This window comes from Dendronephthya gigantea, unplaced genomic scaffold (assembly GCF_004324835.1).
Source record: "Dendronephthya gigantea isolate DGI-Jeju-01 unplaced genomic scaffold, DenGig_1.0 000001F, whole genome shotgun sequence".
NCBI classification, from domain to species: Eukaryota; Metazoa; Cnidaria; class Anthozoa; order Malacalcyonacea; family Nephtheidae; genus Dendronephthya; species Dendronephthya gigantea.
The window spans coordinates 6,095,785-6,122,384 of record NW_021163011.1 but is presented as its reverse complement, the minus strand read 5'-3'; the positions used below and the strand labels follow the sequence as shown (position 1 = coordinate 6,122,384).

Here is a 26,600-nt window from a genome sequence, read left to right as displayed (position 1 = left end):
TATTTTCTAAAAATTCAAAAAACCCCTGAGCATTATACGTATGTATCAAGGAAATAACACTACATTAAATAACATCCAGCAACCGCCGAGAGCAAAACTCATCCATCATAGTTCTTGAAAAATTGCGGTACGTAATGATTCACAGCAGATTTTGCATCAATGAGATTTTTTTAATGACGACGTTAACGTTAGGCTTGAGACAGGTGTCACCCTCGTTTGCGGAAGAATTTAGTTTTGGCAATTTGGCCTCAAAATCACCGGAAAAGCTTTTCCGAGCCCATGGTTTATTTCAATAAGGTAGTTGAGAGAACAATCGTTCTTTGCAGAATTTCCAGCACATACTTTTTTATTATGCAAACTAATACAATGCATTTTAAACCTCGTCCTCGGCTATATATCACGGCTTTAGAAAACGAGTCTTAAAAATTGTAAAACTATCCGCAGATGGAAGACGCACGAGTTCGATGCCAAGGGCAAGGATGATATTATTGAGTCGTCTTTTCTGTAAGATCTTCGCAAAACTAGTCTACGCATAAACGGAATATGGCGTCCCCGCCTTTCTATTTCGGGCATGGGTCTGCGACTCTGCGGCGCAGGCTACGCAAAAAACTGTGAAATTCTGAGAATAGTGACAGTGACATGAATAAAAAATACATGCATAAATTATATTTTAAATGTATAAAACTAAAATTGTACAAAGATGTATTCATATACATATAGATATATACATATATCTGTTTTTAGTTAGTCTATATATATACAATATTGACAGTTTTAGCTGCTTGTATTGTCGCAACCGTAAAAACATAATCTTGCAAACAAGGGACGTCGCAAGGAGGCGAAAAAACCCAGATTGATAGACACGCGGAAACGACCTGACCACCGAAAACAAAAATTCTGATTTCGAGTCTATCACAAAAAAATTCTCCAGCCTGGATATTTCAAATTTTTAATGCGCTGGATATTTCTTCCAGGCGCCAATGCCTTCAACTGCAATCATAGAATTATCATGATATACCCATGAATTATCATGATATATACGCAGTATCATTTCCACGAAAAGCATATAACTCAGTGTACTAAAGTATATACTTGAAAGGTAAATAACACGCGAGGCAGCTTTTTAACACAACCTGTAGTATAGTTTGCACTCTTTCTGTTACCACAATATAGCCAATAATATGCAACCGCGCGTTTGCATTTTTGCAGATATACCGCGACTTTTTTCTTTATATGTGCTTCTACTTGAAGCAAGTACAATTATGACATGACAAAAGGCCCGCCAAGTCAGCATTATCTTGTGTCAACTATGTAACGAAGGTGCACTATATTTCTATATCATGTCTTAACTTTTTACACGGGAACCATAACTCCACCATTTTGCTCTGGATTTTCGAAAAAATTGTGAACAAAATTCTGTATTCCACCGCGCGCTTCTAAACAAAAAACAAAGGCCATTTTTATTGTTGTAATATCACAAAAACATTTCAAGCGTATAACTATGTTGAATAGTGAAATGCTTTAGGGCGTCGACGTGATCAGATTACCTTCCAGTTTCTTTTCTGCATCAATCCTGGCAAGTCTTTCTTTTTCGAGCTCATTTTGTAACATTTCTATTTCAAAAATAGTTCTGACTTCAGAAAATGCAAAAACTGCAGTATTTAAAATCACGTAAATCAACTGAACATTTGAAGCAGGGATTCTAAATTCGAGGAATGAACGTTCACAGCTCCTGTGAACTAAATACTACGGTTCTTTTCGGATTTCGGTTGCAATTTTTTTGGATTTCAATTGTAATTTCTGTAAAATTATTGTGCAAAAGGCACTAACCATTTTGTTCCCGTAATGAGGCATAAGAAGATTCTTGCAATTCTCGGTTTAATGACGAACATCGTTGTTCTGCAGCTGAAAAAATAATGTATATTGTATAGCTCATGCAGTTTGACCATAAACATATATAGATCTATAAGATCCTACTTATATCAGCACATGCAAACAAAGAGAATGGCTGACCTATAAAAATACTCCTCAAAAAATACACAGCAATATATAATAATTACATCGTTGTGTATATATTATCTCAAATTTTTGCGTTTGTTTTGATGGCGGTGGAGTCGAAATTTATAGTAGTCCAAACATCACTTAGAGTAACATCAAGTAAATTCATTGTTGTTACTGATATTTGATCATGACAAAAACTGTTGTTACTTTTGTGAAGCATCAAATTTGAGCATTCAATAATACCTTGATAATGGTTGTTTAGTCTACGAGTTGTTTTCTTCAATCTGCGTATCTTTCTCTGTAAGATACCTAAATATATGATAGAATAGATTTCCTATCACGATCTCAATATTTTGGAACGGTACACAAAATCATCACAATTCACCTGTATGGTCAATTAAGATTCACACGCATGCAACATTAGTTTTTTGTTATAACATTTATAGTACGCGCTTGCTGATTGGCCAAAAAGCGTGTTTCTATAACTGTATAGAAACACGGGACTTTTCACGCCGAACTTGACAAGCGAAGCGATGGAGAATATTTTCTATTTCTTATAAATATCATATAATTAATCACTACTTATTCTTCCTTCGTATCTAAGTACAATATACTGTTTGTCTTCTCGTAAATAAATCATCGGTGTTTATAATAGATAGATAATAAATAAATTTCCAGTTTCTTGGATCTAGGGGAAGATTTCAATTTGATCGAGATCGAGAACTTGTACCATACAAAAATCCAGCAATGTGAAGACCTAACAAACCGCATCGCTTTTCATTACTGTTTGAAGAATTAAAACACAAATGTGAAGTTGATTTTGCTTACTTTTATCTTTCTGCAAATCTGTGATCATCTTTGTTGCTTTTACTCTTCCTTCGTATTCCTTTTGGAATTCTTTTGAAAACTCGTCTGCGTAAGAGAAATGAATATTATTCCCTTTGAATACAGAATAATGGACTGTTTCTATCCATTCGGGGCTATACATTGAATATATTGAATATATTGAATGAAATCAGATATTAACTGTAGCATATATAGTACCTCTGTCGACCAGCATCTGTCGTTCCACCATGCGCACATTGTCACTGGTTACTTTAAGTAATCCCTGTATGTTTCCAAGCAACGTTTCTATAACAAAGACATTGAAAGGAAAAAATTAAAAAGCATTGTAAAAAATTATATTCCAATATAACCAGGGAGTGTAGTGGCAGAGTCTTCAGGCAACTTCGCTTCAAATGTGGTATAAACAACTGCCTTCTTTCGTCTTCTTCTCGTCTATTTTCAGCAGTTGTTGTACTACATTTGAAGCGAAGTTGTCAAAAATTATAGGTTAAATCTTTATTAATTATTAAGCAATAGAGTGAAAGTAAGGTGAAAACGTACTATACATCATTTATATAGCTAAAGTTTATTTACTATTTCAGCACACCTTCTCTGTAATTTGTAACAAAAATGGCATTCGTTCTAAACCTACCTGATGACGTCATTCTTTCACGTTGTCTCATCTAGAAGAATTAGTAGAATCTTTATTATTAACTATTCTCGCCGTAGTTAACTGCGATAAATAGCAAATTATAGGCAATATTGAAACATTAGGTACTAGAGATGTACGTATATAGATAGATACGATGGAATCCCGAACATGAAATGTTACCAGGGCCGTAGCTAGAAGCCTGATTAGGGGAGGGGAAGGGGTGCATATTCATATATTCATGTTATGCCCAACTGATTTCGTCTGTATGCTTTGTTCCCACAGTTAAGTGGTCTAGCTACGGCCCTAAATGTTACTTACATTATTCGAAGTTATAACAGGAAGATTTCCACTTTGAGAGTTGCATCTGTTTGAATACCGGGGACTATAGTTTGAACTTCCCCCATTAACATGTGTAAATATGACGTTGGTGGCAGCAGCTTTAACAACACCAATACTGCTTGGACTTGTCTTTGGCGGGTCTATTACAAATACAGATCAACGAATGAAGGAATCAGTAACCGGAAAAGTTAAAGACCCTTCCACCCTTTAGAGAGTAAGCAAGAATTAAGTAGGTCAATTGTCCACGCAACTATTCTGGTGAAATCAACTCCATTCCATGCATGGTAAAAATTCAACGCATTTTCTGGTTTGAAAAAACTTTAACACAAGGGAAATTCAATCATTAAAACAGGTGTTAGAGAATGGTAACTAGCAACGTTGTTTCTTTTGTTTCATTCTATCTAATCACCAGATGAGAATTCATTAGATTTTAAATCTACTTTCATTCGTTATACCTGCATGATGGTGAGTTACGGCTGTGCCACTATTCTTTTCTATATTTTGTAATGGCATATAGGCCTGCAGTATTTTTACCTGTTGATATTACAGATGATGTGCTGTTAGGAGTCGTGGGCACAGAGTCCTGAGAGGAAATACCATTTTCAAGCCTGTTATTACTTGAAGATTGATCATTTAAACACGCGTCTTCTTCAATCGGGCTTTCGTTCATCAGTGGTTGGTTGTCCGATTTTACTTGATTCTCAAACGTTCCTTCTGTAGGTGACATTTCCCCGTTTATTGGTTGGATCAAAGTTGTTTTAGGTGATGTTGTGGTAGAAAGTCTATTATCAAAGGTCTGTGTCAATGTAACTGCCCCAGGAGCTTGATGAGGAAATGTTGTGTAGATCATAGATGGAAAACCAAGCTTGTCTTCAGTGGGTGAATAGCCATTTGAGCGACGATATGACATGACATTTCCATCGTTTGATTTATTAAAATCACTTGAGCTGGAAAAGTAACTGCCTTGGTTTCCTAATGGCGAAGACACGTTCACAATCATTTCTTCTTCAGGTTTCCTTCCGACACCAAGGGATCCTTCAGCATCGTCATTTTCTTCGAGGTATGGACGTTTAATGATGATCTTCACTGGTGTGCAGCAATTACTTGCGTCACTGGAAACACGTTTACGACGACCAGGCCCTCTTTGAAAAAATATAAAAGATTTGCGTTACTCATTACAACTATCTAACATATAGCTATTATAGCTAACTAACATACATAATAACTATACATTCATGTAGGTGGAAAAATTCAAGTTTAAATAAGATCATCTCAAGTGCAGACGATATAATGTGCAGACTGAGAGGGATAAAGCTATTTTGAAACTTTGTATATAAAGGAAAGGAAAAAATTCATGATTGCTAAGAATAATTTGAAAGTTTTCACACTAACTAGTCGCACTAGAGCTGAACCACAGACATGTATAATAATGAAATAATCTATTCTTGCGACTCATGCAGACTTTATCCTAAGGCCACAGTGGACATTGTTTTCGTTCATTCGTTGCATGTAGCGGTGCACCCGTTGTGTTCAATAGTTCTATATAGTCGCTTAATCCAGGAAATAATGATATTATGCAGACAGTCGGCGATGTATCTGTCTGGCGTGGTCGATGACGAAAAAAATTTCAGATAATAAAATTCAGTGACCACCGACCTTGGGCAACTGCAATGTACTGTCGGTGACATGCATATATGGTGATCACCGATCTTGGGCAACTGCAATGCACTGTCGGTGACAAGCATATGTAACCACTGACCTTGGACAAGCAGGCTTATAACAGTCAGGGATCCATTCTTAATGTATTATTTTCCGAGGGACAAAGAATTTTATGTATAATAGACAATCAGAATCGCGAATGTTAAGGACGAATGTGAATCAAGCTTGAAAGTACAATAACAGAGTCGCCTCCCAGTCACGCGCCATAGGGAGGGGAAGTGATATAATTAACTATTATTTGCGTCGCGAGAACGTTACTTTAACCAGTTATACCATATATTATGGAACCCAAATGGCCAGTTTTCTTTCTTTAGTATATAAGAAATGTGATATATGATTTGTAACTGAAACGGAATGATGCAAGAACAACAATACCGTTTTAATGCAGTTTAATTATGAAGGTCCCAATTAGTTGAAGGAAAGGGAGACGTCTTATTCCAGACAATATTCTATTAATGACGGTTTTAGAAATTAGGTCTGGTTTCCATTAAACGTTTACGAATTGCCGACTAACTTGGTGGACAAAATGGGAGTAGCCGACTTGAAGTAGCTTTCGACCAAATGTGAACTATAGGTCACTATAAGTATCCGAAAAAGCCTCGAGAGAAACCGAGAGAACTAATGGAAAATACAAAATTTTAGACAGTTTTGATATTTAATTGTACTTGTTGTACTCACATGGAAAGGCTAATATATTTAGTTACCAGTTTTGGTTGACATGTATTTGACCGAGAGTCGTTTATGCATGACAGTTTCTTCTTGCAAATTTATATGATATATATACTGACATTATAGTGTATTCCCAAATAAGACGAAGATTAATTTCTCATTACAAGGGTATCGACTTTGGCAATAACCGGCAATTAGTCTCCTTAACAAAAAAGGCATTTTAATGAATGAATAAATGATGATCATATTCACAATAAATCATATGTCTCGAAAAATAGACTATCGCCGTATCGGCATCTTTGTCTTTGTCTTTGACACAACAAATATATTAACTTCAGCATATCTGGAAGGTATTTAGGGTAGGTTCGAGACAACACTTTGGTTAAGTGAATAACTTCAATATTATTACTTTGTCTTATTTACCCTCTTTTGGCCAGACAACCAGTATTTTTTCGAAGCGACAGTAAAAAAAATAAATTAGGTTTCTTAAAGATTGAAGGAATAACAAGAACGTGCCAATGAGGCGCCATATAGCTGACCCTTCACCTGCGTCAAAATCCATTAATACTTTATATTTGCCGTCATTAAATGATGGCCGATACTTCAAATAAATATCTCCCCCCTGCATACAATGAGAACCGAAAGACCTTTTTATCGGTACTTCGAATGATATCAAGGCTAATTTCAGGCTTCTCTCGCTGGATATACAAAATATGAACCGACAGAAGTAGGATGAAAAAATTCCATTATATAGATTATAATCATGTAAAATATTTCTATATATAACAAAGCCAATTAGCATGAAGATATTTATTAATTCTCTTCACCACAATAATAAAGCACTTTTCAAATATTTGTCAACACCGGCTGGGAGGATATTAAAAATCATCCTCAGTAAAGCCTTTGATTCACAAATATCCAAACTACGGAGAACTCGAAGATTTTTGATCGCAGTACCAGCTTTTTCCCACAAGTAACCATTCACATCTGCTTAACATTAAAAAGCTTTAACCAATATAATCTAACCGCTTTGATAATAAATAAATCGTCATATATCATTAAGACATTCATGTCGCTAGCTCTGATTTGCACTTGATTTTGTCAAAAAACAGCCCTTGCACATGATGTGATGGAGCGGCGAAAAGCACGAAACCTAATTACCTCAATAAATCATAAATTTCCATTTTGGCATTTGTCATTTTGAAGTTAAATAATTCATTGTAACCCGATACATACTTCAAGCGGCAAGAATGGAGTTCAATATTAGACTGACTTAGCAAAATATATGATGATATGCGGCTATAAGGATGAAATATTTATATATACTAAAAACGCTCGCTGTTCCCGTTAGTCTTACTCGTCGACTCAATGCATGGGGCATAGCTAAATCACAAACTGCGGACATTGCTGAATGGTAGCCCGCCGTTTTTAATAATAAAGTTTTGACAATGTAAACTTATTTCTGTTTTTCCAAACCAGAGCTGAACATCAGGAACAAACAAAAAATAAGCTGGAATTCAGTGTCAATTTTCAATCACATCGCCGCAAACATGTTTTCTAGATTGATTAGCGCTAAGAGAAAGTGAAAAGACAATATTGTCTAAATCAAATATATTATTCAATATGTCTAGAGTCTTTATAATGTTTATAATTTCGGAAGACAACACAAAAGACATGAAAGACGCGCGATGGTCACGGCGGCCGCTTACTTTTGACCTGTAAGTCATGCGTGAAATCAGGCTGACAAACTAACCGACAGTCACACATACCTAAACAAGAGACAATCTTCGTAAAGTCTCTTGAAATCATCCATCGTGATAAGTTTACAGCGATTTACAACCGGCCCTATGGCTCCCATGCTTCGCATGAGTCGAACTTGATCGAGATTGCAGCTTCTTGCAATGATACCCATTCGCTTTACTTTAGCATAAATAGTAGGCATGCCTGCCACATGGTCTTTCAAGAAGTAATCGACCAGTTGAGGAAAGCATAACAATTCTTCATCTTCGGTCAATAATGTTGTAATGCTTCTACCGTTGATAGTAACAGAAGCGACTTTGTAACGACAATTCGGTGGAAATATTGGGCACTCTGTACCAAAATCCATATCACCTTCATCTTTGATGTATGTTGGGAAAGCCATGGTTAACTTCAAAGTTGTGTTGTCTACAAGAATCGTTGACAATGATGCTAGACGTGCTTTACAATATAAATACTTTCAAGACAAACGATATGTGCACATGCGCTTTTTAAATTATTCCTTATTGAAAGCATTTCATTATTAAACAGATTAAATGCAATTATGTAAACTTAATATTGCGTATGCTAATGAATTCGAAAATAGAATATATTGACATAGAATTTCAATCCCCTGGGGTTCTAATAAGTCACAGCCTATCAAAACAACATTTCTTCCGTTCACTCCAATTTTGGTAATTAACTATTTTAAATACCTTCATCAAAATTGACAATTTTTTTTAGCGAAACAAACGAACAGATAATATTCATTTGAATTGTTGTGGTTTCATTATGCGTTCTTGTGTTGCTCAGTAAATGCGTTTCAAAATGCTCCTCGAACTTATATAGGTTATGCAAACTTCATCTTAAGATTCTTCCAATTATTATTGATTTTATGATAGACAATGAATCATGTTGTCTTGGATAAAATATTAGTCCCTGTATCGTGAAATTGGATACAAGTGAATTTCACTGATTGTTGTAATGTTTGGCGTAACGTCTAACTTTAATTATGGTTTAGGCATATTACAGCTGGAAACTTGAAATGTCAAATACAAAGGCGCAACAAGAAAATTGAGGATGGCCAGTTTCGAAAAATATTTACATCAAAATTGTAGTTTTTCCTTCCTCGTTCGTCGTGTTGACAATTTGCGCATGTCACTTACCACAAAAAATATGTCGGAAATTATCAAGAGCCCGTTAAATAAAAAGTGGATGGGAAAATGTTCCCCCCTGTTTAATGGTTCTTCGCATAAACATTGTATTCACAACTTTAATTTATGATCTTTGTTATTTTTGAACCTTCAAAACTGAAACAAGTTAAAATCGAAATGTTGCATGTGCCGTCGATTTTATCTGCAAACGTTTCATTAATGCTCTTAAATGTGAAATTAATCTTTTCTTTCGCTAATCAATTCCAGTCCTTAGCTCCCACGTAAATAGAACTATCAACGTTTCATGGATCAATTGAATACATGCATGTAAGATTTAATGGCTGAAAATGAGTTGAGAGCAAACGACAAGCAACCGTTAGCGAGCGTTTCACCAGAAAACGTTTAGTTCCTTTTTTGCCATAAGCTAATGATTGGGGCTAGAAAACACAATTCTCTAACTAGACTTGTTGAAAAAATACCCAATACTAGTAACTAATTTACATAAATGGCGATGGTGGCACTAGGCGTATTCTCCAGTTCCCCTCATTCCCGGATTCCCCTACCAATCAATATTGCAGAGAACATATCATAGTGGCTTGACGAGATTTATGACTATATATGACTACAATATGGGTATTGATGTAATTGCCTCGTCTGAATTCTTAACAAAATGTGAACAGCAACCTTTGCTTTGATCGTGAACGCTTTCATTATAAAATTCGAATTATTTATTGATGGCACTTACTGAAATATGTTATTCTTCATGCAATATTGGCCTTTGGAATACGTATATGTCGACGTCGTTAGACTGTCAACGAAGAGAACAAGAAAGTCAATAAAGAAGTATATTAAGAACGCATAATTTCCTGTAGTAGATTAGGTTACCCATTGCAGCTAATGAGAATTAGAAATTTAACTTCCACCTCGAGCCTGAACTTCCATATAAAAAAACTTATAGAATTCATCGAATTAATTTACTGTGTTTTTAAGTTCTACATTTAGCAATTGTTCCTGAAATAAATATAGGCATTGACAAATATGAAATATCCAATTATCCCCTGCGCCAACAGTTACAGTTTCGAAAACTTTGACGATTTATATAAAGATTATGCCCGAATTCACAGGCACTGCAGTAGCCTTACCAGCCTTACAATTTACTCCCGCTATACAAATTTTGGACCCAACCAAGCCTGTTTGGTATTTCCAACTCTCAGTATCCTCTGACGTGGCCCCCACACATGCAAAGATACTATCACTACACCAGTTGCCAAAACTCCTATCATTAAATAGTCTCTTGTCATGATGAACTTCGACCCATCTCTCTTAGTGAATATCTCAGCCTTGAAAGATATTAAACATGCATATACATCCTGAAGTTATAGGAAATCATCCATGTCTAGCTGCAGTTTCCTTCTCAATTCCCGCTGTAGTCTGTAGATAAATCTTTTTCCAAGTTACGAACCATTGTTCATAACTTGGAAAAGGACCTGGCATTTTAATCCACGAACATATATATAACGTTACAATTTAAATAACTTTTCATAAACGAGCTCTCAGTATAATTCAGTTCGAACTGGGCTGAACACGTAAATTTTCTGGGCAACCAAAGTGATAGAATGTAGCAATAACGATAGCAAAAAACGTTAAGGAAAAAAGTGCAAAAAATGAAAACAAAATGGTAGTGTAACGGCAGGTGCAGGTCGTACGACAAAAAAGGAAAACAAAACTTGAAACTGCATGACAACGGCGTTAGCACGTCATTCGTGGCTTTTGTGTACAGTGTTTAAAGTGCTGAATAAAGACTACGTGCATCCTAAAAATTATTTCAAAAGGCTGAAAAAGCTTATGCTGGTCTTGGCAATCGCCAGTTGGCCGGCTTCACATTTGGTCAGTTGTGAGTGACGACAGTTCAGTATAATCGCAGTCAGTGATAACAGACTATCTTTATCAAATACTCTGAATAACAAGTTGTTGAGGTCATAAGGTAAGCCTGAGCATATATATTTCGACCTATATCCAATTTATTTGCATGGCCTCTCATTATAATAACTGACTTACCAAACAGGGAAACACTGCCCAATAACTAGGCCAGGCCAAGAACTCATTACAATTGCCTACGAATATTCAATCACTTGAAACAGTATTTTACAATGGATTTAGAGAAAGAACTGATATAAAAATGCATACGGGATGATTTGCCAACTCTCCATATGCGCCAGCATAATTCGAAACAGAATTAATAATGAAAAGCTATGCGCACCAAAATGCTTTTCTAAATGCTTCATGCTATAAACTATATATTCTCATTCTCTATAGATGTATATATTTCATTAAATATAGTGACAATAATTCACATATTTTTGTGCTAGAAAATAAAAAAATGGCTGATGACCCTGGAGAAGACGAAGTAGTACTCTTAGATCCAAGACGAAATCAATATATGGAGAAGAAAAAACTTTTTGAGGAGATGCTATTGAAAGAAATACCAGGTTAATAGATGCATGAGATATTAGGAATATATAGGATGGGTACAATTCATAGTTTACTAAAGAAATGTGCGTATACACTGCGCAATTTTAAAAGGCGTTGTGAGTGATTAATTATAACATCTGGACTTTATGGACCAACAAGTCCGAGAGGGAATGTGTTTCTGTATAATTTACTCTCATTTTTATCATTTAAAAACTAATGGAAAACATTTTTCGTCTTAATATACACAAATACATTTATATTAACACAAGTTCAACAAGATATTGATATATAGATGAGTTCGTCAAGAGAGATGATTTAGAGATGATGAAAACACCTTTAAAACATCTGCTGACTGTTGCTATATAAACAATCAACTGAGTTTCTAGACGTGACTGGAAAACATTGCATGACAATAGTCCACCTGTTCTTATACATCATAAAACGAAAATAAAAACGACACCCCTTGAGAAATTGTCCGATGGGAAATGAGGATCGGGATTATATTTGTTCTCTTTAACTTTAGTTCCCTGATTCCACGCGCGTTTTGCATGGGACCTTTTTTATATGAGGTGGGTCAGCGGCACGTATTTTATAGATTCCCTGACTTCATTGCAGGTACTAGTAGAGCAAACGAACCAATGCACGCCGTTCTTGAGGGTGAAGTTGCAGAAAGTGAGATGACTGAAGGCAAAGAAGCTCAGAATGTCAGAAATCGTGCTCTACTTCATTATCTGGCATCATTGGCAAACTCCAACAGTACTAAAGACACATTTGACTTCGATTTTGTCGAATCTTTATTCAAAAATGGTGCGGATGTGAACAGTGCAGACAAGACAGGTCAGACAGTGTTTCATGAAGTAGCCAGGTCTTGGAATGTCGATGTCGCGAAATTTCTTCTTAACCATGGTACGAACAAATGTGATATGTAGGTAGAAAAGCCTGGCTTGCGAGGTTGATGCGACCTATTTAATGCATTGCAGAGCCCCGCACAGACGTGCAATTTTTTTTCTCGAAAAGTTTCTTATCCAGTTAATCACGAAAAATGCTGCATGGTCGGGTGTACACGCATGCAGTGCTCCTAGCGCCCAAGTTCAATAGCTGGCAAGTGGAGTTGACAGAAGGAGACTCTAAATTACTCGGAGGGCAAACAGGGACATGTGCTAAATATGTTCAGTGGCAAATGCAATCAGGGGATAGTTAAACTACAAACTACCAGTTAAAGATAAGAGATATTGTATATATTTTTATTATATAAGACTTTATGAAGGTTCTTTGTAACAAATTTGAACTTGAAATTTGAAAATTCAATCATGGTTGCGTCTCGCAAGCGCAGGGGGCGGTCGCCCCCCCCCAATGGTCTTTAAAACCGCTCTCATGAAATGTTTAAATCCAGCGGAATATTAGGAGGGGGGATCAAGTTAGGTAAGCAACGAGTAATCAGTAAATCTAAAGAGATTTTCACGTGTATTGTTCGTTGATCTAATGTAATAATGACAGAATTTTGTGATTTGTAACTCAACGATTACTTATAAAAGCTCGTATCAGAATGTGGGAAATGGCGTTTCCAAGCCTTAGAAATCCCAATCCCCGGACCCCTCCAGATAGTTTGTGGCTTCCCCACTCACTGGTCACCCCCCCCCCCAAATTTTCTACCCTGGCTACACCACTGGGGGTAGTTTTCTTACTGATAAACGGTGTATTCTTTCGTCAAAACGGGAACCGTAGAACATTGTAGCTAGCCTGTATCTTGTAACTGCAAATTTGCTTCATTCAATATATGCAAGTAAATTAAAGAAATGAAACGAAATTACTCGATCTGTCATTGATATTAAGGTGCCAATGTGAACCAACAAGATCAGTATGGTAGGTCACCACTTCACGTTGCTGCCGCAGTCGATTACGCCGAAATGGTTGATTTTCTTCTAGAGAATGGGGCCGATATTGATATTAAAACATCTGGCGAAGGACAGACTCCAATACATTTTGCTGCAAAAAATGACGCCATCAACTCACTTCAGATGTTGCTAGGATACGGGGCAGATATTGACGGACGTGACAGTAAAAATAGAACTCCACTACAGGTAGTTATTTCTATAGTGAATTTTGAATACCAGAACACGTTACTTTACCGTATTGGCTTATGGCTTCTTTAATACAGGTGGCTGCTGAAATGAATCGTTCTAAAGCTGCAAAACTCCTGATTGCTAAAGGTGCTCCAGCTGGTGTTTGCGACAACTTGGGAAACTCTGCCTTGTCACTCCTCATTGAAAAGATCCCTGAAGTGGCTTTAGATGCAATGGATCAGTTTCACTCGGTGGATACAGTCAATCGTAAAGAATTCTATTTTCTCAACTATCTTGAAAGCACAAAGCTAAAAGAGAAGAAGACGCCTGCTAGAACTCCACTCGAGATTGCTGTTCAGAATGAGAGATTTGATATCATCATGCATCCCGTCATGCAACGTTTGATTGGAGTGAAATGGCAAATGTACGGCAAATGGGCTGCGATTCTTGATCTTGTTTTGAATTTATTATATACGATATTGTGGACAATCCTTGCAGTTACCTTGCCAAGACACGGAAAAGATTTGTACGTCCCTCTAGTTTCCAATATCTGGAGAATTGTCATTGTTGGAATCCTAATTTTACTCACATTGAACGAAATAAGAAAACAAATTCTCAGTAAGCTTTAACGTGTTTTCAGTATTTTAAGTAGATCGAAGAGAGCAAGGTTAATACTAAATACACCCAAGCAGGATTTCGTATACACTATTTAAAAGTACTAGGGCAATTTAACTTCGTAGCTCAATTGATTGAGGCATAGCAACCGGTTAATTGATATACACCATCACAGTCGAGTCACCTAGTTTAAAACACCATAACATCCCGTATTATTTCATCATAACATCCCTTATTCATTTTAAAAAAGCAAAACCACCAAAGCATGTAAAATTTTCTAGACCAATAGCAATGAAAACCCTACTATAATAGGTTTTTCTTTCTGCGATAGATACGATAAGAACTCAACGAGATCACAAAGGGTGGAAAGAATGGCGAGCTTCTGAACTTGAACGTGACATTGAGTACTGCCATCCACGTTGGCCACAAGAAGCTCAATACGTCAACGCAGAGATAAAAGCTGTTCGAAATCTTTCGCTTATGTCAGGCTCTGATCACTGGATCTATTTCGATTGGGTCGCACTCGTTCTTATCTTCGCGACAATCGCATCTCACTTGGTTTTCTTCCACTACAGCACAGATCTATCCAAAGAAGTTCATCATTATATAACAATGCCACTGCTTCTGGTACTTTGGTTAAGGATGTTTAAATATGCAAGGCCATTTGAGGGAGCGGGACCTTTTATCGTCATCTTTGGCAGTGTAGTTGGGGACATAGTAAAATGGGGATTTTTCAATATCATCATATGTATACCATTCGCCTGTGCATTTTGGATGACATTTGGTAATGTCTCAACGAAGCCCGTCGAAGGTTACAACAAAGTTGGTCCGCTGTTGTACAACATCTTCTCGATGATGGTTGGAAATGGTCATCGTTTTGAGTATTTGGAGAGAACCAAACCATTCATGGCCAGATTGTTAACAGCAAGTTTTATTGCCGTCGGAGCAATCGTTACGCTTAACTTGCTTATTGCGCTTCTCACAAACACCTTTGAAAGACTTTATGAGAATGCCATCGCAAATGCTGTCATGCAAAGAGCAAGGACTTTACTTCTTCTCGAAAAGTCGTTGTGGCGAAGAAAAGAAGCGAACTACTACGAGTTCATCAGGAAACACGGAAGTCCAGAAGTCATTTCTAAAAATATTGGTCGGTTGCTGTCGTTGGACAGAGACGAAGCGACGATTGAGCGAGTTCGTGACGACGTGAGTGGAATAGTTGCAATCTTAGCTGAAAAATTTGGTAAAAAGTCTCGGAAGGGTAAGAAGTCTGATTTGGACTTTGTGAGAATGGATGTTAGCAAAATGCAAAGATTTCAACAAGAAATTGTTATTGACGTGAAAAACATAAAGTTATCGTTGGAAGAAATCAAGGCAGTGGTTAGTCAAGTTGCAAATAACAGCAGCAGCAAGAAAAGCAATGACGTCACCGTAGATGAAACCAAAGAGAGCAGCGAGGAAGATGACAACTCTACTTCGAATGATGAAACAAAGAATGACAACAGTAGCAGCTCTAGCGATGATGATGAAGTACAAACTGAAAAAAAGGCAAAAACAAAACCACCTTTCCCTAAAAAACCTGAAATCGCATCAAAGAAACCGATCATCAAACCTCGAGTAGATCGACCAAAAAAGGAACAAGTTGAAAAACTTCGCAAAAAGTTTGAGCAGACAACCGAGAACGTTGATAAAGAAAGACGGCATGACAGAAAGGATAAGCCTGCGAAAGAAACATACGAAGAAAATGATGATCACGATGAAAGATATGACATGATGCAAGGTGAAAATAACACAGGGAGGCGGAAGATAAGACATCCCTCATGGCGGTTAGTTGGCTTGTGCCAACCCACAAATTTACCAACAAACACCAATTTTTCACAACCATGCTCACATCATGTGGGGCAGTCTCAATATCAAGAGCGATCAGATATTCCAATGCACTCAAAGAAGAATGAATCACGCAAGGTAACAATAATTCGCTGAATAACAATTGACATTGATTATGATAACTAGCCCTATGAATATTTCCCATCCGAGATATCTATCCCCATTCTGATGGTGTCTAAACCATAGGCGTTGAAGATGTGGGGGCACCCCTCCCTAATTATTCTTTAGAACTGATGTATTCGAACTGATTATATATTAAAATAAAAAATATCGTGACAATTGTCACAAAAATGCAGGTATCGGTTTCAGGTTTAAATTTGGCAAAGTCTATTTTGCCCCCTTGTAGGAGCTTGAGCCCTACGCCTAAATCGTACAAGCTGTGCGTGTGTTTTGTTGCAAAAATTCCAAATTAACGTCCGTCAACTAATTGTACAGAAATACATTTTCACTTTAACATTTATCCGTTTTAATAGGTGACCTATTTTGTCGACGATCATGAGTTCCAAATGAGACCTGATAGGGATAAAAACAATTTGAAATGCTTACAGTTCCACCCAGAAAAGTCAACAGAAGTTTATTTCGGCCAAAACTCTTCCGAAAACGCACAGCCACATAACAACAACCAGTTTTCGAGCGACCGAATATATTCCACGCCAAGAAGAAAGAGAGTGTCTTTCAATGAGTTTGATATGGCAAGAACTTCTGAAAAACAACATTCTGCAGACTCTTCATCAAGAAGAAGAATGAAGGCGTCATCCTTCAACGAGTTTGATATGACCAAAAATAATGAAAAGCAGCACTTTGAGGGTCTTTCAACACGAAGAAACAAGATGACTTCTTTCAATGAATTTGATCTGATGAACAATGTTCAGAAACAACAAACTGGGGAATATTGCCAACCTTGTTACTGCGAAACGGATGATGGAGTACGAACATGTCATCACCACGACGTTCAAGATACGATTTCTACAAACAACGAAAGAGCCTTGTGGAAGAACACACATTATGAAGATAGGCTTAACCAACCCCAGCAAACCTTCAGCAGCACCTTCTTGCATTTCGATGATGATTTAGGATATTGTTCCCATTCTATCCAACCAAACTTTTCACGAAACAGGCTAAGTGGTCGTCGTAGACCTGTTCAACAAGCACGAAATGAAAACATCGGTCCCAGGTGTAGGCATTCTGACAGCCGGATTGTGGAAATACCTTACGTGGAGAGAATCTATCATCCAGTTCCAGCGATAAATTCAGACTTTGTAAGTTTGTTGAAATAGTGTTGAGTCATTCCTAATATTTTAAAATGCAAACATCTAGGGTAAAATTTCGTGCCATTCAAAAAGAAATGCACACTTTTTGAACGTAAGCCTGCACGAATGTGGTTTACTGATATAGTTATTTAAATATTTCATTAATTTAGAGCAGCAGTGAAGGAAACTGAAGAGAACTGGAACCGATAAATATTTCCTGGAGGATTTGCAAGAGATATAATATATATAAGAAGATGATCAATTGTATAAATGGATTGTATTTAATTAGCGTAATTTCATGTTTAGCGATTCAGCGATTTCCCGATCCCGTTACCTAATTTTTCTTTATTTTACCCTAATGAAGTAGCCTACTGGAAAATAGGCTTTGAAGTTTGAGTTAAAAGAAACGTCAGTGATTCTAGGCTGTTGATGAAACTTCCCTATGCATTAATATATCGTAGTTAGGTTTTCGTCAGTGCCTATTTAACATAGACCAACAAAGCATTAGAAGAGTTACACTGTCGCTTGTTCCACTACCAACGGTAAAGTGAAAATGTGATAATCACAAATACGGAAACGTCACCCATTACGCCATTGATTCTGACTATCATTTATGCTGACTTAGATTTCATCACTTCCATGCCATCCATTTAATTTTAAACGTTTTTTAGGTGTAATAAATTAGTGATTAAATTAGTTGTCATGCAGTCCATAGACTAATGTTGCTTGTATATCAAAGTTAGCAATATCCATTTCGGCAAATGAAGTGTAAATATCTAAACTTAGAGATAGACCAGAGGTATTCGAGATAAGATACCATGTATAAATAACATCACCGATTGTCCATTTAGGTGTTTGCACCAGAGGGAATCCACACGAATGTAACTGAACTCCTTTTTTTTAATTACATAACCTACATAGATACACCGAGACAATACTGACACCTTGAGTGGTTTCTCTAAACGTAAGAAGGCGTTCGTAAGGTTTCAATGCCTGAAATAGATTTCACAGCTATTCACAATTAAGTCTTCTACACCGCTGCATGTGTACCAAATGCCATTTCTAGCATTTTTAGAATGAGTTCATGCATGCACGTGCATGCATTTGCCTGTGCATGTACGTCAATCATGCATAGATAGGAGATTTTTTTCACTATTCATGCTTTAATTTTGCTAGGTTTCGAAACAATTCTACGCCAGTTAAATCTACAGCTTCCCATTGTGTTATAGTTGGCATTTATCATTCTTGAGTGAATAACGTCAAATGACGCTCAATTTGATGTTAAAACTTTTTAAAGATATATTGGAAACGAAAAAATATTAAATCACTTAATGTCTTAAGAAAGCTTTTGTGTTTATTGTTCTGTTTTCGATGAAAGGTAATTCTTATAACGGAAAATAATTCAGCAATGTATAAAATATACCTGTGCATATTAATATACCATATAACAAGTTTATTGACAGAGTGTTTTTTTATAGAATGTAGACATACTAAATTGCGAAAGATTAATGCTTCATGATTGCAACTACACATGAAAATGCAGGAGGAAGAAACGAATTTCAGAGTTTTTGTGTGAAACTCGTCCCCTGTTTGCACTTGTGAATGCAAAAGTGAATGTCCACATGGTTCGTGATAAATGGACTGTGATAAATTGAGCGTTCTCAACACTGCATGATCATTAAACAAAACTAACATGACTTGATGCAATAGCGTCATGGTAACGAACACCTCAAACGCAGGTAGTAATAATTGGGAATTCCACTCATGCAGTAAGTTTGTCAATCTTTTATATCTTAGTCTTTGAATATTTCTACTTGTAAAAGTATTTGCTTTTGATCATCTGTAACAAATGCTGGAAACACGGATTGTGACAGTTTTGAAGAACTAATTGTCCTTTTCATATTTAAATTAGGGAAAATGGTTTAATTAAAGGATTCGGGTTTGGGAAAGAGCATTTTATTTTCCGTTCGCAGGACTACATGCAGCTACACACGCTTCAATAAAAACTGATCAGTATTGCTACAAACATTTCCAAGTACTCATTTCTTGGGTCCTAGGAATACGAATCACTGTTACAGAATCAAAACGGAATTACAAAGTTGAAGAAAACTCATTGCAGTCGATTAAATAAAATATACCGTTTAGGTAAGTCACCAAAAATTAAATTAAAAGCGATAAATTGATATTGCGGTATGTTGCTACAATTCAGTGAAATAAACTAAAATACTGTATGCATGTGATTAATCCAAGGGATAATTACAACGTTTATTCGAATAATTACTTAAATAAGCCGTTTTAACTTCCCCTCTTTAAAAAGCCTCTTTATTCGCTCAAGCTACGCCGTATTTATTTCCTGTTACAAAATCCTTCCTTCCTTCGGCTTGATATGAAGACTCGTAGAGGAATATTCTTTTTACCCTCAACAGTTTGTTCATTAAATAATCCAATCGATCTCTTGGGTCTCTTATATACGTTTGTCTTTTATATGTTAAGATATCCAAATGGCTGACCGAAGTGACGATGTGGTGGTATTAGATCCCAGACGTAATCAAAGTATGGAAAAGAAGAAACTGTTTGAAGAAATGTTGTTGAAAGAAATTCCAGGTTTGTTGTGCAAATGTGATATTGCAAGTATTAAGTATTACGTAACAAAAAAGACAACCATACGACACAATGTAGGGAGATTGGAATCTAGAAATTTAACTATGACAAGTAAGATAAAAATAGCGAGTTTAAATACACAAATTAACTTAAGTGAATGGTTAAAAGCATCAAGTTATTCAATGATGAATGATGACAATTATCAAAAGCCGCCGCGTGTGAAAGCATAATTATTCCATCACGTCTTTTAGTTAGCCCACACGTCTCCCTTCCACGTCTCCCTTCCCCGTGTCCATTCCACGTCTCCCTTCCACGTCTCCCTTCCCCGTGTCCATTCCACGTCTCCCTTCCACGTCTCCCTTCCAACGTCTCCCTTCCACGTCTCCCTTCCAACGTCTCCCTTCCACGTCTCCCTTCCACGTCTCCCTTCCACGTCTCCCTTCCACGTCTCCCTTCCAACGTCTCCCTTCCCCGTGTCCATTCCACGTCTCCCTTCCATGCCTCCCTTTCACGTTTCAATTTCAAGTCTCCATTCCATGTCTCCATTCCACGTCTGCCTTCCACGTCTCTTTTCCCCGTGTCCATTCCACGTCTCCCTTCCACGTCTCCCTTCCCCGTGTCCATTCCACGTCTCCCTTCCAACGTCTCCCTTCCCCGTGTCCATTCCACGTCTCCCTTCCATGCCTCCCTTTCACGTCTCAATTTCACGTCTCCATTCCATGTCTCCATTCCACGTCTGCCTTCCACGTCTCCCTTCCCCGTGTCCATTCCACGTCTCTCTTCCACGTGTCCATTCCACGTCTCCCTTCCACGTCTCCCTTCCATCCTCTTTGCATGGCATGCACAATTTGACCTTTCCACCTGATTCTATTAACGGGAAGATGCAAATCTTGCAAAACAATTTATTCTGATCTGAACAATTTCCGCTATATGCAGTGTAGAAAGAGTGCAAGAATTCCAAAATTTTGAAAAGCATGAAAATGCATTTTTTAACAATTTAAGTTTATGCCATAATTAACAGAAACTATAACATCAAAATTTATTACTTTTAGGCACAAGTAGAACAAACGAGCCAATGCACGCCGTCCTTGAAGGTGAACTTGCGGAAAGTGAGATGACGGAAGGCAAAGAAGCTCAGAATGTCAGAAATCGTGCTCTACTTCATTATCTGGCATCATTGGCAAACTCCAACAGTACTAAAGATACATTTGACTTCGATTTTGTTGAATCTTTACTCAAAAATGGTGCGGATGTGAACAGTACAGACAAGACAGGTCAGACGGTGTTTCATGAAGTAGCCAGGTCTTGGAATTGTGACGTAGCAGGTTTTCTCATTAAGAATGGTAAGGACTTCTACTTCTTCTACCGTACAATATTACATTAAAGGTAGTGTATCAGAGAAACACGTCGAAATGGTTAGACTGATAAAAATTAACTGTTAAAAGTGACTATTAACTAATTATCATATATACACACATATACTATATGCAAACATACATTTTGTACTTTTGTGTCAAAAAATGCCAATTAACCTGAATGTAACTTACCACAATTCGGTCTACAAGTGTAATGAAAATTTAAAGGATATAGCAGGCTCTTTTGTAGAAAGAGCTGGCTATACAGTGAGAAGAACAAATCATTTCTGAAGGAAAATAATTGTAAACTATTGCGGTTTATTTTAGAATGCTTCGCTATTCTTATAACCGAAATTGGGTTTATTCAGTCTAATCGACAGAAATATAATTTATAAATCTTCTTGCATGGTTAACACTCTTCATTTTATTTTCCATATATTTTCTCTACATGCAGGTGCTAATGTGAACCAACAAGATCACTATGGCAGGTCAGCACTTCATGTTGCTGCCGCAGTGGATTACGCTGACATGGTTGAATTTCTTCTACAAAATGGAGCCAATATTGATATCAAGACGACTGGAAATGAGCAGACTCCAATACATTTTGCCGCTAAAAATGACGCCGTCAACTCTATTCAGATGTTGCTAGAATACGGAGCAGATATTGACGCACGCGACCTCAAAAACAGAACTCCACTACAGGTTTTGTAAACGTAAATGCTTTATTATTTCGACTAATAATATGATTTTCATGTGCTTTTTTAATTCTATTGAAGGTAGCCGCTGAAATGAATCGTTCTAAAGCTGCTAAACTCCTGATCGCTGAAGGTGCCCCAGCTGGTGTGCATGACAACTTGGGAAACTCTGCCTTGTCTCTTCTCATTGAAAAGATCCCTGAAGTGGCTTTAGATGCAATGGATCAGTTTCATTCAGTAGACACAATAAATCGTAAAGAATTTTATTTTCTCAACTACCTTGAAGGTACCAAGTTAAAAGAAGAGAAGACGCCTGCTAGAACTCCGCTTGAGATTGCTGTTCAGAATGAGAGATTTGATATCATCATGCATCCAGTCATGCAACGTTTGATTGGAGTGAAATGGCAATGCTATGGTAAATGGGGCGCGGTACAAGACCTGGCACTCAATCTTATATATACCACATTATGGACATTGCTTGCAATCACTTTGCCAAAGTATGGAAGAGATTTGTATATTCCAATTGGTCCAAATTCATGGAGACTAGTGGTTGGCATTTTCCTGATACTATTAACGATAGTGGAAATAAGAAAACAGATACTTAGTAAGTTACCTTATATAAGTCCTAGCTTCTCGGGATACTAAGTACAATATCCTTTACCCCTGTAAGAAAGCTTAATTAGAGCATCCTCTTGAAGCATATTATTTGTATATGCCGCTGCTTTTTTGCTACGTCACATACAAGGCAATGTTACTATGTCAGCTTCATAAACTTATACTAATTCCTTTTAGATACGATAAAAACTCGACAGGAACATAATGCATGGAAAGAATGGCGAGCTTCTGAACTTGAACGTGACATTGAGTACTGCCATCCACGTTGGCCACAAGAAGCTCAGTACGTCAACGCAGAGATAAAAGCTGTTCGAAATCTTTCGCTTATGTCAGGCTCTGTTTACTGGATCTATTTCGATTGGGTCGCACTCGTTCTTATCTTCGCGACAATCGCATCTCACTTGATTTTCTTCCACTACAGCACAGATCTATCCAAAGAAGTTCATCATTATATAATAATGCCACTGCTCTTGATACTCTGGCTACGAATTTTCAAATATGCAAGACCTTTCGAAAGTGCGGGACCTTTCATTGTGATTTTTAGCAGCGTCTTCGGTGATATTACCAAGTGGGCATTTCTGAATCTTGTCATCATTATACCATTCACTTGTGCATTCTGGTTGACATTTGGGGCAGTTTCGATACAACCTGTTGAGGGTTACGATCATGTTGGTCCGTTATTGTACAACATCTTCTCCATGATGGTTGTTAACAGTCACGGTTTTGAAAACCTTGAGAAAGCAAATCCGTTCATGGCCAGGCTGTTATGCGGTGGTTTCATCGCAATTGCTGCAATAGTAACACTGAATTTGCTCATTGCTCTTCTTACCAACACTTTTGAAAGACTTTACGAGAACGCCGTTGCCAACGCAGTTATGCAAAGAGCAGAAACAATTCTTCTTCTTCAAAAGTCTTTAAGACGAAAGCAAAAGTCGAAATACTACAAATTCATTAAGGAGAGAGCAAGTCCTGAGGTGATTTCCAGGAATCTTGGTCGGCTGATGACGATGGACCACGACGAAGCATCAATTGAACGCGTTCGTGATGACGTCAGGGAGATTATGCAGATTTTGGGTGAACAGTTTGGAAAGAGATTTCGAAAGGGCAAAAAATCTGACTTGGACATTGTAAGAACGGATATAAATAAACTACGACGAATTCAAGAGGAAGTGGTTGTGGATGTGAGGAACATGAAATTACTGTTTGAAAATGTTCAGGAACAACTAAGTTCAATTTGCAAAATGACCCCTCCCATTATTATGACAACGACCAACTGCAAGAATCAGAACGAGGATAACGGCGATAATAGTGATGAAAAGAACAGTAGTAGTGAAGATGATGGATACAAAAGGAAAAACATCCATAGCAACTCCCATGAGAAAATTCTTGTAAATAATGCAAGGGAAACCAGTAGCGACCGTAGTAAGAACATAAAGAAAATCAACGACAAAATGAAAAACAAAAACATGGATGATAACTCTCGGAACGCTCTATCGCGAAGATTTAAGGAACGTGATTTCAAAAGTATGAAGAAATCTCATAATGGTAGTGGTCAAGAGACACCCCAAAAGAGTCAAGAGTTGTCCACAGAATCGGGAAGCTCCAATACAGAGTCGAACAGTCAAAGTGAAGAAAACTTTGAAAACAATGTTAAATTGATGTCATATAAGAGAAGAGATGAAAGATCCAAAAATAAAAGCGTTAATCCTCGGAATGAGTTCAACCTAAGACTGGAGAAGAATTCTCAAAGGGAATCAAACTTCGAAGAAATGCCTACTCAAAACGATGACGGAGCAACAAAATTGAAATTGAAAAAGCCACCAGGAAAAGTAAAATCGCACTTCTATGACGTACGCGATCCGGCTGTGCCTCAGCAATCATTGATGTACTCACCAGGATACGTACCATTGCATGATGCCTCGAGTGATAACCAAAATTTGGCCTTTCAAAGAATTCCTTATCAACAGGGGCAGTCACAAATATTCCCGCCAGGCGTGTGGAAATACAATGATATTCCTTTTAATCCTATACCCCAAGAATCATTCTCCAACACTCACGTAGGAAGTCCGTTGGTGCACCAAACGAATCCTTCGGGAACAGTTTCAATGCAGCAGGAGTTACCTCCACAGGTAATTACCTCTTACATGTTCCAAATTAATCAGTGAATCACTAATTAATTACGATTTCAATATATAGTTCATATAAAAAAAAACTTCTTAGTCCAGAGAGCACTATTGGCCTCATAACCAATCTATATGAATTATTACCTATTTTTATTGATTTTTTTTATTGCTGTTGTCATTTTAACAGTTTCAAGTTGTCCACGGGAAACCTTATATGCTTAACCCTAGTATCTGGAGCGACCCAAAATACGTTCCTTCGAATGGGGGCGTGGTTCAATCAACAGGGAGGCGACATCAACTGGGATATTTTCATGAAAGGGAATTGGAAAAAGGCAAAATAACAGAAGGTGTCGCAACTGACCAACCCATGCCAACAAGCGCTCTACGACGAACAACGCCACAGATTAGCTCAAACAAGCCTCAAATTTGCCGCAGCAGTACCCAAACAACAACTACACTTCAGGAACCGAGAACATATGTTTCCGAGAATTATGGCTTTGAGAGAGACGGTGAACTATTCAAACCAATCATAAGAACAGGATATCCACCGGACGATCAGATTTCCCCCCGGTTTGAGACGGAGCAGAGTATACATTCCTTGCAAGAATATCGACATGAAAATTACGACAAAGATAGAACTTTCTCTCCAAGCAGTAGTTTCGATCAAATAAGGTCAAACCCAAGACGTTTACCAGCATCAGCAAGCGTTAACTCGACATTTCCTAACGAAGGAAGTACGAAACCGTTATTTTCCCAGTTTTTGAAGTCTTCTTCCGACAGTACTTTGCATCGTGATCAAAATTTTGTTCATGCAGCTTCTGATAGCAGAGAACGCCAGCGCAGTATTTCTTTACAGCCTACCCGGAACGAGTTAAAAATAATTTCCAGGCGTCGACAGTCGGAGAACGTAAATGTTAAACGACCGAGTTTCCAGATAGAAGAAAAAGAGTTCCTTGAGCCGTTTCAAAGTTTGTAAGTTTATATAGAGCTCGTTCATTCAGATTGTCCTTTATTTAAAGCAATAAAATGAACAGTCACAAAATAAGAAATTAAAACATTTCTTACGAGATGCATTTTTTACTACATCATTTAGACGACAAGCAGTGAAGCCAAATGATAGCAGTGACGCGTTTTCACAGGATGAAGCATCTTTATCACCAAGTACCAAAAAAAATGTAGAAGAAGAAAAGACTGAAGAGGGATTTATGTCTAGAACAACACCGGAAACCCGAGACTGCGATGATATTGGTAAATCACAAGTTAATTGATCATGGCATTTTTGTATTTTTACGGTTAGATTTAACATTAATTAAATTTAGTCTGTTATTACGAGCATATAATGTATGTGCATATATGCATGCATATGCTCGTTAAAGATAATCTTCCTGAGAATCGTATGAATAGATTATTCGTGCACTGAAATAGTAGGCTAAATGTATCGAAGCCCTAGTTAGTGGAAGCTCGAGACATCTAGAGGGAACACGTACATCAATCAGTTTTAACGGGTTGAATAAAATCCTTCGTTCTTTTAGTAAATAAAGCCCCCAAAATCCCTCGTCCGGCCTCCACGATCCCTGATCCATGACCTCAGTTATAATGTTTTCTACACGTATAGAGTTTGAAGGTATTGACTTTTGCAGGAAGTCGGAATAATATGCTGAAATCTGAATAAACATCAGCTAATCTTGTTCAAATTCCATCTCAACCAAAGTCAGCAATGCCAATATATATTCCCATGCATGTAGTTTGTTCAAGCTGAAAAATTAATATTCAATATAAAAACATAAAAAGAATTATATAGCTCTATATATAGCCTGCGTTAGAAATATGC

The 26,600-nt window shown here is 37.3% G+C and overlaps 3 protein-coding genes across 5 annotated transcripts; 2 read left to right on the top strand and 1 right to left on the bottom strand.

The window, feature by feature from the left end:
* Positions 1–733: 733 nt before the first annotated feature.
* On the bottom strand, positions 734–8,747 carry LOC114528507 (dachshund homolog 1-like). The gene is made up of 11 exons (XM_028550166.1): positions 8,659–8,747; positions 7,975–8,371; positions 4,352–4,959; positions 3,797–3,957; positions 3,479–3,509; positions 3,046–3,132; positions 2,830–2,913; positions 2,245–2,310; positions 1,831–1,905; positions 1,548–1,613; positions 734–1,436 (listed from the first exon to the last, which is right to left on the bottom strand). Exons 1-11 carry the CDS (start codon positions 8,711–8,713, stop codon positions 1,354–1,356), a joined length of 1,713 nt encoding a protein of 570 aa, XP_028405967.1. The 5' UTR covers positions 8,714–8,747; the 3' UTR covers positions 734–1,353.
* Positions 8,748–10,935: 2,188 nt separating this feature from the next.
* Positions 10,936–18,283, top strand: LOC114528490. Its single transcript, XM_028550143.1, has 8 exons — positions 10,936–11,080; positions 11,466–11,585; positions 12,184–12,474; positions 13,402–13,649; positions 13,727–14,249; positions 14,578–16,208; positions 16,604–17,389; positions 17,551–18,283. Exons 2-8 carry the CDS (start codon positions 11,477–11,479, stop codon positions 17,569–17,571), a joined length of 3,609 nt encoding a protein of 1,202 aa, XP_028405944.1. The 5' UTR covers positions 10,936–11,080; positions 11,466–11,476; the 3' UTR covers positions 17,572–18,283.
* Positions 18,284–19,128: 845 nt separating this feature from the next.
* LOC114528470 lies at positions 19,129–26,240 on the top strand. 3 transcript variants are annotated; one of them, XM_028550123.1, is made up of 9 exons: positions 19,129–19,149; positions 19,438–19,525; positions 19,874–19,984; positions 21,034–21,324; positions 21,791–22,038; positions 22,113–22,635; positions 22,824–24,775; positions 24,957–25,741; positions 25,863–26,239. In XM_028550123.1, the coding sequence occupies exons 3-9, from the start codon at positions 19,882–19,884 to the stop codon at positions 26,035–26,037; spliced, it is 4,077 nt and encodes a 1,358-aa protein (XP_028405924.1). In that variant the 5' UTR covers positions 19,129–19,149; positions 19,438–19,525; positions 19,874–19,881; the 3' UTR covers positions 26,038–26,239. The 3 variants fall into 3 exon arrangements, with proteins under 3 accessions (XP_028405924.1, XP_028405916.1, XP_028405932.1); XM_028550115.1 differs by having other exon boundaries at positions 19,132–19,149; positions 19,354–19,525; positions 25,863–26,238; XM_028550131.1 differs by lacking the exons at positions 19,129–19,149; positions 19,438–19,525; positions 19,874–19,984; positions 21,034–21,324 and having other exon boundaries at positions 22,023–22,038; positions 22,117–22,635; positions 25,863–26,240.
* The last annotated feature ends 360 nt before the right edge of the window (positions 26,241–26,600 follow it).